Source organism: Clarias gariepinus, chromosome 7 (genome assembly GCF_024256425.1).
Source record: "Clarias gariepinus isolate MV-2021 ecotype Netherlands chromosome 7, CGAR_prim_01v2, whole genome shotgun sequence".
Lineage (NCBI taxonomy): Eukaryota > Metazoa > Chordata > Actinopteri > Siluriformes > Clariidae > Clarias > Clarias gariepinus.
Genome location: NC_071106.1, coordinates 1035592 through 1048612, shown reverse-complemented (window position 1 = coordinate 1048612; position 13021 = coordinate 1035592). Strand labels below are relative to the sequence as shown.

Below are 13021 nucleotides of genomic sequence, written 5' to 3'. Positions count from 1 at the left end.
CGTGGTCTTATCATATCTGTAAGATAAAAACAAAATTATTACTTTATTTAAAGATTTTAAATAAGTCACATTTGCTTAAATTACTAACACTTGAGTAAATGCAGTATAAAAATATTGTGTACAACAAAATAAATTACTCCCAGCCATTTGCATTGGGCAGCAAGGAAGCTCACCCGTCTCTCCAAGTGCCTGCTTAGCGGTGAAAAACGCTACAATATTAATGAACACTTGAACATTTCCTGTATGTGAGAATCAGTACCCCAGTGAAAAAAAAATACACTTTAGTGTATTACAAATATATTGAAATCCTCGATAGTACATTTTAAATATACTAACAAAAAATTGTACCATCAGTTAATATATAAAAAGTATACTAACATCATGCTTTTACTACCAAATTTTGGAATTAAATTTTTAAAATACTTTTTTAAGTATTGAAAAATATACTTTAAGTGAAAGGTTGGTTAAATTTCCAAAGTAAACTTATTTAAACTTGTTTTTCAATTTATTTTTGGTATATTTTTAAAAAATATGCTTGAAATAATCATTGTACAAATGTACAGGAAGTATACATTAGAAAACAATTTTTAATATTCGGTAGTCTCAGTATATTATCAGTTAAATTTAAATGTACTTATATTTAGTGCACTACTCTCTCGTGCTTTTAGACTCGTTTCTGCACGCTAAATCTCTCTCTCGCGCGCGCGAGATGTTAAACTTGTTTTTGTGCGCTGAAAATCATTTTTTCCTGTTCAAGATAATTTATGTTTGCACTCTCTCACTCTTCTGTTTGTTCACAGAATAAAGTGACACACTGCAGCAGTGTGATATCTTTGTATCTATTCCAGCCAACCATGGACTAGAATCGGCGTCCCACCAGCCAATCAGAGATTGTAGGCGGGCAGATTCGGAAAGTCCGCTCTCTGATTGGCTCCCCAGTCCTCCACTTCTACTTTGAATTAATGGCTGGAAGCTGCAACATCGCATGCGTTAGTTCGTATAGTTATTATTTTATTTTCATCGGCATAAGGTAAATTTAACGGTTTTTGTTAGGTAATTTGTAATTAATTACATACTTTAAACTATAGAATGTATTGTCTAATGTGTTGTTGCTAAATCTTATGTACTTTGCTTGTGGTATAACGGCTCCGTAGCTCTCGGCCTGTTTTCAGTCTCTGTGTAACAGAATCAACACACCAGGTTTAAACTAATACTGTACCTGTATACTCTAATACTGACGTCTGTCTGTGTCACACACCAGGTTTAAACTAATACTGTACCTGTATACTCTAATACTGATGTCTGTCTGTGTCCACACACCAGGTTTAAACTAATACTGTACCTGTATACTCTAATACTGATGTCTGTCTGTGTCACACACCAGGTTTAAACTAATACTGTACCTGTATACTCTAATACTGATGTCTGTCTGTGTCCACACATCAGGTTTAAACTAATACTGTACCTGTATACTCTAATACTGACGTCTGTCTGTGTCCACTCACCGGGTTTAAACTAATACTGTACCTGTATACTCTAATACTGATGTCTGTCTGTGTCCACACACCAGGTTTAAACTAATACTGTACCTGTATACTCTAATACTGATGTCTGTCTGTGTCCACGCACCAGGTTTAAACTAATACTGTACCTGTATACTCTAATACTGACGTCTGTCTGTGTCCACTCACCGGGTTTAAACTAATACTGTACCTGTATACTCTAATACTAATGTCTGTCTGTGTCCACACACCAGGTTTAAACTAATACTGTACCTGTATACTCTAATACTGATGTCTGTCTGTGTCCACACACCAGGTTTAAACTAATACTGTACCTGTATACTCTAATACTGACGTCTGTCTGTGTCCACACACCGGGTTTAAACTAATACTGTACCTGTATACTCTAATACTGATGTCTGTCTGTGTCCACACACCGGGTTTAAACTGATACTGTACCTGTATACTCTAATACTGATGTCTGTCTGTGTCCACACACCAGGTTTAAACTAATACTGTACCTGTATACTCTAATACTGACGTCTGTCCGTGTCCACACACCAGGTTTAAACGAATACTGTACCTGTATACTCTAATACTGACGTCTGTCTGTGTCCACACACCGGGTTTAAACGAATACTGTACCTGTATACTCTAATACTGACGTCTGTCTGTGTCCACACACCAGGTTTAAACTAATACTGTACCTGTATACTCTAATACTGACGTCTCTCTGTGTCCACACACCGGGTTTAAACTAATACTGTACCTGTATACTCTAATACTGACGTCTCTCTGTGTCCACACACCGGGTTTAAACTAATACTGTACCCGTATACTCTAATACTGACGTCTGTCTGTGTCCACACACCAGGTTTAAACTAATACTGTACCCGTATACTCTAATACTGATGTCTCTCTGTGTCCACACACCGGGTTTAAACTAATACTGTACCCGTATACTCTAATACTGATGTCTCTCTGTGTCCACACACCGGGTTTAAACTAATACTGTACCTGTATACTCTAATACTGATGTCTCTCTGTGTCCACACACCGGGTTTAAACTAATACTGTACCTGTATACTCTAATACTGATGTCTCTCTGTGTCCACACACCGGGTTTAAACTAATACTGTACCTGTATACTCTAATACTGACGTCTGTCCGTGTCCACGCACCGGGTTTAAACTAATACTGTACCTGTATACTCTAATACTGACGTCTGTCCGTGTCCACGCACCAGGTTTAAACTAATACTGTACCTGTATACTCTAATACTGACGTCTGTCCGTGTCCACACACCGGGTTTAAACTAATACTGTACCTGTATACTCTAATACTGACGTCTGTCCGTGTCCACGCACCAGGTTTAAACTAATACTGTACCTGTATACTCTAATACTGACGTCTGTCTGTGTCCACACACCAGGTTTAAACTAATACTGTACCTGTATACTCTAATACTGACGTCTGTCTGTGTCCACACACCGGGTTTAAACTAATACTGTACCTGTATACTCTAATACTGACGTCTGTCTGTGTCCACACACCAGGTTTAAACTAATACTGTACCTGTATACTCTAATACTGACGTCTGTCTGTGTCCACGCACCGGGTTTAAACTAATACTGTACCTGTATACTCTAATACTAGTGTCTGTCTGTGTCCACACACCGGGTTTAAACTAATACTGTACCTGTATACTCTAATACTGACGTCTGTCTGTGTCCACACACCAGGTTTAAACTAATACTGTACCTGTATACTCTAATACTGACGTCTGTCTGTGTTCAGAACAATTTTTGTTTGTGAGACAACCTGACATTTTGTTGAACACAATTACAATACAGTAATGCTTTTTTTTGTAACCTTGTGCAAATTAAATGTAATGTGTTTCAAAAACATGTTATAGTGTAGAAAATACATTCAGCATTTGTAAATTATTCTAAACACCTTTAGTGTACTAATAATACATTTGCAATACTGTAGTATAGAAGGTTTTATGTACTGTATGATATAATAAAGTATATTAGTATTAACCACAAAGTGTACTTTTTAAGTATTTGTAATTGATCAGAAGTATAACAGCTACTGCTGCAATAAGAATATACTTATAATATATTAATCATGTATTTGTAACACAGTAAAAATAGCTGTAATGTTCTTATAATACATTAAATATATACTTAAATTGTATTAATTACTGTCAGGTAGGTACGTTAGTACACACACAGCCATATACTTTAAGTGTACTACAGTAAGTGTACTTAAAGTTGCACACAGTAGCACACAGAAGTATACTTAATACACTTAAAATTGTGCTTTTGTATAATTTAATTACAATTTAAATGGACTTATATGGACCAAAATAACAAACTTTAAGTATACTAGTCATTAGTCTGTCTGCAAGTACACTTAAGTATGCTTTGGCATGATAGTATTTAATACACTTAGCATCCCTTTTTTACTTGGGACTTTACAGTCTTGTATTTCATTAGATTTCAGAGACAATACACTTTCAGATCTGTGTGTGTGTGTGTGTGTGTGTGTGTGTACTCACATTAAATGTCCTTCTGAATTATTCAGTAACTCCTGGAGCTGCTGTCTGACTGAATCTTCCAGTTTATTGTCCCTCAGATCCAACATTTTCAGATGTAAGAAGTTTGACCTCAGAGCTTGAGTAAGAGCAGCACCGTCTGTATCTGTTATTCCACACTTCACTAACCTGCACACAGATATAATGAGGTTTATCAACTCCTAAGGAAGTGTTTTTCAACCTTTTTTGAGCCAAGGTACATTTTTAATTGAAAAAAGTCACAAGGCACACCAACAATCGAAACTGTAAAAAAATGAAACTCTGTGACAATATTAACAATATACAGTCATTCTTATTAAAGTGTCTTGAATAGGAATCAAATAAACACAATGAAAACAGCCTTTTTTGATCTTTTTTGATCTTTCATATTTCCCGTCCGAATCTCCCATGTCTGTCTTTCTCTCACATGACCTCTGTATGTAAAAATTCCAGAGCAAATTACCTCCTGTTTTTCAGCAAACCCGGAGGTCCTCTGAGAAATCTAATCCCGTCCAAATGCGAATGTCTGTGATTGCCGAAAATGTTTTTCTTTCCAAAACGCGTTTTTATTTGTGTTTTGGTCAACGTGAACCACCGTACTATCACTAGCGCCGGTATTCAAGTTTCCGCACCAATAATGGATGTAGAATCCACATATCCTGGACACGTGGTCTTGTGCAACGCCCACATGTAAAACACAGACACTCCCACCTCTGTAATAAACACGAAGATGTTAGTCCCGTCTGAATGTCTACATGAATTGACGTCGTCTGAAAAAAATTCTAACTCAAACGTCATTTTGGAAAACTAGTCCCGTAATAGGGGTTTAGTCTCTCTCTGGTTTTAGTTTTTATAGCAGTCAGGGTTGAGAAGCTCAGCTCACACAGGTATGTCGTGGAAAATTGGAGCAATGTCGAAATAGCTTTGTTTGCTGCCACCTACTGATATGGAAGAGTATGACATGATTACTCTGCTGGTGTAGACAGCGCAGACACTCGACAATGGAATATTATTCGCAGACTTATTCGTTTTTAAAAAATGTTTTAGACCAATAAGGTGAAATTGAATAATTTCCCACGGCACACCTGACGATCTCTCACGGCACACTAGTGTACCGCGGCACAGTGGTTGAAAAACACTGTCCTAGGGAATGTAACACAAACACAGCTGTTTTGTTCATGTGCATCAGAAAACCTCAGATTCACAAAATGTGTTTTCATAAAAACTTAGTGCAGTTTACATCTGTTTACAGTCACAACACCAGTGTGTTTAGTTATTAGAAATATTCCATAGAGTTCTAGTATAGTTTTCCTTAATATACAGTGTGTTGCAGGCCATTATGTACACACACTTTAACTAGGGGTGTGACGAGACGCTTTTCCCACGAGACGAGACACGAGACTGGGTTCACGAGAACGAGACGAGACTTTTAGACATTTTTGTTTTAAAGTAATCATCAATGTTTAAATATATAGCAAAAATAGCATTTTATGTAACTGAAAAACACAAAATGCAAAAAATGCATGTCTATTTTAAAATCAACTTTATGAAATAAAACTTCTATTTTGATGAATGATATGCAGTAATAACATGTAAACACTGCAAAATATACAATAAAATTAAATAGTATAAATAAAAAATAAACTTAATTTACTTGCAATTAACCATAATTAGTGTAACTATCAAAGTAGTGCTGTCTTTAAACTCAGAGTGCAAAACAATGAACAAAATGTTCTTAAGCATGGAAAAAGAGCTAAGACCTACAGAAGGTGATGAGGTAATGACCTACACAGAACAGCCTAAGATATGGTCATGTTCTTCTTTAAGAATAAGGGATGGTGTACTTCGGTTCCAGTGTGTGGACGAGTCGCCGAAATCCCAGATTTTCCACCACAGAAAATGGTCTCATATCGGCTACAATGAAAACGCTGAGGTCTCTTGTTATTGCCGTGACTTTTGCATTGGATGGTGGAAGTTTAGCTGCGAAGGCATTTGTTATGGTTGTTTGCCCTTTCATGTGAACTGAATCGCTTTCCGTTTTCTTCACAGGCGCAGCTTTTAGTAACGAGCTGTGGTTGTTTTCTAAATGCTTTTGCATAGTGCTTGTGTTAGCAGAGGTGTACGGTATTCATTTCTTACAGTGTTTGCAAATTGTCTTTGTCTTGTCTGTCATTTTTTCACCGTTTCTTATTTCCACAAGGAATCCAACATGTTGCCACACCAACGATTTAAATGTCGCGCGCGCATCTTCTATCCTTACTTCTCTCTCGCACTCCATCATGCCAATAACGCAAGGATATCGTCACGTTCTTGCGAGACCAGACGCATCTCACGAGACAAATCTGATCTCACGAGATCTCGTTCCACTCCTAACTTTAACACACTTATTCATACCTAAAGGGCATTGTTTTACCGCATTATTATTTACAGTTCACTGAGTTTCTCACCTCAGTGTCTCCAGTTTACACTCGTGTTTCTTCAGTAGATCACAGAGCTTCTCCACTCCTGAGTCTCCTAGTTCACATTTACTCAGATCCAGATATCTGATGTGTGATGGATTTGTACAGAGAGCTGAAACCACATCAGTGCAGGATTTCACACTTACACTCTTACACAGTCTGTAGAGAGAGAGAGGGGGGGGGGGTTATCCTTCAGTAGACTGAACATTAGAGTAATTTTAAGGTAAATAAATTAGGATTAAACCACTGTGTGTTGTTTATAGAATAAAAGAAATATGACAGTAGAGTAAAATACAGAGTGGTGTGATGTGGATTTCCTGTTACTGTCTGATCTAATGTAGACTGATTGACCTGTTATAACTCACCCTGAGGGTTTTATTCATCTTATACCACAAAATTCTTTAGTTTTTTAAATTAGTTCATAGTTACATTTGAGGTTGAAGAATGTTCACAAGACAAGTTATATATAGACTATTTCTAGACTGATATCATTAAACTGTTTAATTATAAAGACATTGTTACTCACGTTAGTTTCTGTAGTTTACATTTGGGATTCTTCAGTAAATCACACAGGTTTCTCAGTCCAGACTCTCCTGGTTTATTCCTGTTTAGATTCAGCTCTCTCAGGTGGGAAGGATTTAAACCCAGAGCAGAAATCAGAGTCACAAACTTATCTTCTGTAATACTGCCTTCATTATACAACCTGGAGAGAGAGAGGGGGGGGGGGGGGGTCAGGTTAGTCTCTCTCACCATACACACACACACTTCCACTTCCTGTCCAGGATAAATCAGCAGCCTGGACACTTCAGAAAGAGATTTCATGTCAATGCTGTTCGATTTTTAATCAGTTTTGTGGAGAATGAAAAGATCAAACCAGCAGAAAACTCCTCCTCCTTAATGACTTTATCAAACGTCATCATGTTTCAATTTCACTCACAAACATCATGGTGTGAAACTCAGATTAATGTTTAGTCAGTGTTTGGTTACTGATGTGATCTGTCTGGTCATGTGACCATAAATCTGAGGCGGGTCTGTGGCCGTACTGCTCTCATACACACTGACATTATGTGAGGTTGTGTGTAACATCTGTGTTTAAAATTCACTGAGAAACTCAACAGTACTGCGTATGAATTACTGAAAGTTATTATTACAGGATTGTACAGGATTATGACTCACAGCAGATCAGTAACATTATGTTCACAATCATTTTGTTCTTCTCTGAATCAATAACGACTTTATATTTCAACTTCATAAAGAACGACAAAAGTTAAAGATATATTACTTTTTTACATTTAGTGGGTACAACTTGCCTGTTTATTCTTAATTTTTATTTTTAAAAAAATAGCTAATGTGTACATTTTTTTTACAATTTATATAATTATTTAGTCAAATTTAGATAATTAAGAATTGGGGTAGGGTGAATTGTAGTTGTAATGGTGTGGATTGGAGTACAGGTAGTCCCTGACTTACGAACAAGTTCCATCCCGGGAGCACATTCGTAAGATCAATTTGTTCGCAAGTCCAAAAAAAGTGCATCTTGTACACAATTACAATATATACAATAGAAAGCATACCAATCCACTGAACTAAATCTGCCCCCATTATGTGGCCAAAAACCGTAACCGCATAAGGAAATAAATTTCACATCGAAGTGGGTCTCTGTGTTTTTAAATACAGAGGGGAATGGTGCGAGGGGAATGACTGGTGTGAGAGTAAGAAGAAGGGGAGGGGGGGGTAATTGTATAGGACAACTTTCACAAAAACTAACCCCCCTCCTCCTTCTCCTTTCATGTCTCTCTTGTCGGAGTTTTCATTATTTTGTATGGGAAAATTTGCTTTGATATACAAGTGGTTTGGATTACATGCATATTTCCAGAACAAATTATGCTTGCAATTCAAAGTTTAAATGTAACTGTGTTGTCTCTGTGCCTTTAAATTGCGAGGGGAATCCCTGACGCCATTTTGTCTTAGAGATGTGTTCCACTGTATTGGACTCTGAACTCTGTCTCATTAAGGATTTTCCGAAATTATAATTATTTTTATCATCAGGACAGCTTTACAGGACAGACATTTTCTATCATCGTGCTCCTGGACTGATTCATTGACACCGGTGAGGCCGACTGATTTCTTCCGCACCCTGCACCCAGCGAATTAGGGAAAACTATTTTCCTGAAAAGGGCAGGACTTGGCAGGTTGTAATGTGACTGTGGTTCAGTGTGTCAGCGACTTTTTAACCAGCACAGGTGAGTCAGCAGGGATACAGTCAGTCCTGACCATGAAATGACCTTGAATAAAAGTCATTTTAAAAATCTCTTCATGTTTCTAGTAGTTTCTTACGTGAGTGTGTGCAGTGTGTAATGTGGATCCTGTAGCAGAGCTGAGAGCTGATTCACTCCGATGTCTCCGGGTGTCTTGTTGCTCAGATCCAGCTCCCTCTGCAGTAACGGGTTTTTACCTAGAATTGTATTAAGACGTGTGTGGGCTTCCTCTGCATCATCACTTTTAAATAATCTGTAGAGGAATAAAAAATAAAAACATTATTATAACATTATTAATTATGTTTAGTTTGATGATCGTCACTTATATGAGATTGACCTCAGTGTCTGCAGTTTGTTATTAGGATCCTGTAGTAAAGCAGTGAGTTTTTCCACTCCTGATACTCCAGGGTCGTTCCCTCTGAGATCCAGCTCTTTCACATGTGAGTTCAGTCTCAGAGCTTCAGCCAGAGCAGCGTATCCTCCTTCTGTTATACTGCAGTCTGAAAGTCTACACAAAAATACACACACGTTATTTTTAAAACATGGGTAAGCTCTGGGAGTCTTCTCAGATATAAATGGGAGTAAAAATGTGCCAACTATAACTGTAGAGTTAGAATATTTTATCTGGTTTTGTCTTCTCTGGAAATTAACAATTTGTAATGACTAAGATTTTCTGAACGAGAAACCTAATGTTATAAATCAGTGTTGATAACTGGAGCATAGCAGTAAATATAAAGTATTACGGTATATATATGATATATATTGTATATTTATTATTTGGTTCAACAAGCCCTCGCAAAAATGAATCTGCTGTAACAGAACTAAAAAAAATATAAAACATTTTCATACTGAACTTTTTACAGAGTCTGATAAAGTTTCTGAAACTGGTGACTCCTTCCATTAATATTGCAGACTAAGCAGAGAAAAAAGATGCTAGAATTTCCATTAATTATATTCTGATGGTGTCGGCTGTAATTAATTGCTCAAAACACACCATTGGATCAACAGTGGTATTATATGTTTAATGCCAATTAGGTTAAGTAAGCCAATTAAGTTGGAATGACTTTATAATAATAATAATAATAATAATAATAATAATAATAATAATGCATTTTATTAATATTTTTATTAAGAACAGTGTGTATTAGACGTTACTTGACAGTCTGCAGTGTACAGTGTTTATTCTTCAGTTCTGCAGAGAGCAGCTTCACTCCTGAATCCTGAATCCTGTTCTTACTCAGATTCAGCTCCCTCAGGGTGGAGGATTCTGATCTGAGAGCTGTGAGCAGAGCTGAACATCCTCTCTCTGTCAGATTACACTCACTGAGTCTGAAAGAACAATTCATTACACTTAACTCTGGGTTGTTCTTCAGCAATGCTGTATGATGATGAAGTCTTTTCTCCTTAAATGTCTCATTACCAGTGTTGGGTGTAATGCGTTTTATGTAACAAGTAACGAGTAATCTAACGCATTAGGTCCGCCATTTAAATACTTGTTACATGTAAGCGAGCGTGTTATGTAAGCAATTTGGGAGCACCAGATAGCCTAATCTGCATGTCTTTATGCCCTAAAAATTGAAAAATCATTGAGAGGATAAAACAAAATCAGCAAATACAAACCAAATAGTAAAATATGGGCCGCTGGTCTGTTTTCTATAATTATAAACTATTAGGGAAGGAAATCACCTGGAACCTCCTGATATGATATTAGCACAAAGACTTGGTGCTGAATTTTTAAATATTGCAATTCTGTTGGAATCATGATTTTGTAAATATGCTGATTAGAATTTGTTTTTTGTTATTATTTTATTAAAATTCTAAACGAACTTGGCAAATATATATATTTTTTATTTAAATAAAATTATTTATACCGCACAGGAACAGCAACATTTGACAACATCAAATGTAAACTTATGTAAAAAAAGTTTTTTCATCGATTTTGGATTCGTGATGATCATACATGAATTTCCACTGAATCCATTTTTCCTCCATCTCTATAAACTATTCTAAAATAAAAAAATATATAGTAGAGTATAAATGCTATAAAATATAATTGCTTTTAATATAGTGGTAATATAGTAGCACAACAGTATACAGTATAAAATAGCAGTATATTATTAGTAGTTTCTAAACACAAACAAATAAGTTGCAGTATATTATAATATTAACTATCAAGGTAATAAGTGAATGTAGGTTTGAGAGCTCCAGAGGACTTATAGAGTGAACACAAAGGGGACTGAGGCCACATCTGAACCCACATGGACCAGAAAGAGACTCAAACCTTCTTTCAAAATAATAATGCAAAAACAAATAGAACTGAATCGCTTTTCCGTTGGTCCTCTTTAGTAGGACGAGGTCCGATTTATTTAAAAAGAACCTGTTGTGAAAACACTCTAGAAGACAAACTATTAAGCAGTAAGATCACTGATTAAATTCTACAAATTAATAAATAATTTAATTCCTTACTGAAGTGTTTCAGGTCTGCAGTGTGGATCCTTCAGTAGATCCTTCAGTAAAACACAGAGTTGCTCTACTTCTGAGTCTCCTTTTATTTTGCCACTCAGATCCAGATCTGTCTGCAGTATGGGGTTTATACCCAGAACTTCTTTTAGATCATTATATGCATTTTGTGCACTGGGACCCAACACCCTGTAGAGAAAGAACAATAAATGAGAGTAATTTTATTTATAGTAATACGACATGTTAATATCTTATTGTTTGATCCATGGTGGAAAACTGGTTTAAACCGTAAGTGCTCCGACTTCAGCATAATTCTTACATAAAATGTCTTTCTTTATTTCCTACATTTTTTTAGGACAAAAACAAATAATTCTTCAAATTGATAAAACATTGTAAAAGAAGTGTCAGTTATACAGTTGTCCACCATACAGTTGTGCAAACAGCCAAACATTTTACATGTACTAGAGAGATGGCACTCACCTCAGTGTCTTCAGTTTACATTGTGCATTATTCATCCAATTCCTAAGTTCATTCAGTCCTGATGTTCCAGGCTCATTCCCTCTGAGGTCCAGCTCTTTAAGGTGTGATGAGGTGTTTGATTTCAGAGCTTTAAATAGAGCAGTGTATCCTTTGTCTTTTATACTGCAGTCTGAAAGTCTGTAGAAGAAGAGGAATGTAAAGCATTCTTGGGTAATTTTCAGGAAAACGTTTGTAATGCCAAGTACTTCATTAACTCTGTGATGAAAATGTAAATCAATTTTAATTCCTTAATTTCTAGAAAAGCATTGTAACTAATAAAGTACATAAACTTTGTTTTGTAAATTACATCCACCTGACAGCTTTAACTCACTTTGAATTTATTTGGCATTTGCATGCAGTTCTACTTCTAAAGTGCAAAGGTTACTATTTTCAATTGAAGTAAATACTCACTAAACTATTTAACTAAACACATGTTATTCGGGGATTTGGATTAGATTAGATTAAATTAGACTTTATTAGACTAGACTAGACTAGACGCGGCTTTATTGTAATTGTACATGTACAGTACAAAGCCAATGAAATGCAGTTAGCGTCTAACCAGAAGGGCATAAGTGGCCTATTTACAATAAATAACAAATGTGGTAAAATAAGGTTATGGAGGTCATACTTTATGTACAGTCGTGTGAGTGTTGTGTATAGAAGCTGCAGTAGGTCTTATATATAGTGTTTGTGTGTTATATACATCTCTGCAAGCAATGATAGGGCAATGGCATATTAATAAGATGAACATATACATATGTACATATATGATATAGTACAGTATGTATGGAATAAATAAGGATGGAATATACAGTTGTGCATGACAACATTATAATTTATGGATGGTGCAAAAATGCGTAGTGGATGAAGCAGAACATTATTACGCCACAATCAACTTCTGGTTACATAGTTGGTCAGGGAGATTAGTTAATCAAATTGTACAAATTACAACTTAACCAATGAATCCATAAGTTGATTGCTCTAATTAAAATTAAAGACATTTTTTCTCTTTTTTTTTTTCTTTTTTTTTATTATTTATTTCTGTTTAATTATTATTTCTATTTAATCCATTTCTGTTTGGTGTGATCAAATATAAATCTTCTGATTATTTGGGTCATGATAAATAAGCACACAGCGATATCTGTAATACCTTCATATTTTCCAAATACAATATAGTGTTGGTTTTGTTATAAAAGGTATTTTTCTTTGTTACACTGTTTATAGCTGATTAACAATTGGAACCAA

The 13021-nt window shown here is 35.8% G+C and overlaps 1 protein-coding gene across 1 annotated transcript in view; it reads right to left on the bottom strand.

Annotated features, from left to right (window-relative positions):
- Positions 1-13021, bottom strand: part of LOC128528109 (uncharacterized) — a 198088-nt gene that overhangs the window by 145168 nt on the left and 39899 nt on the right. The window contains exons 27-33 of the mRNA XM_053500861.1: positions 11738-11914; positions 11264-11446; positions 9953-10126; positions 9135-9305; positions 8877-9050; positions 7066-7242; positions 6528-6698 (exon numbers count right to left, since the gene is read on the bottom strand). Of these exons, the coding sequence (XP_053356836.1) occupies positions 6528-6698; positions 7066-7242; positions 8877-9050; positions 9135-9305; positions 9953-10126; positions 11264-11446; positions 11738-11914 (1227 nt within the window). The remainder of the gene's footprint in view (positions 1-6527; positions 6699-7065; positions 7243-8876; positions 9051-9134; positions 9306-9952; positions 10127-11263; positions 11447-11737; positions 11915-13021) is intronic.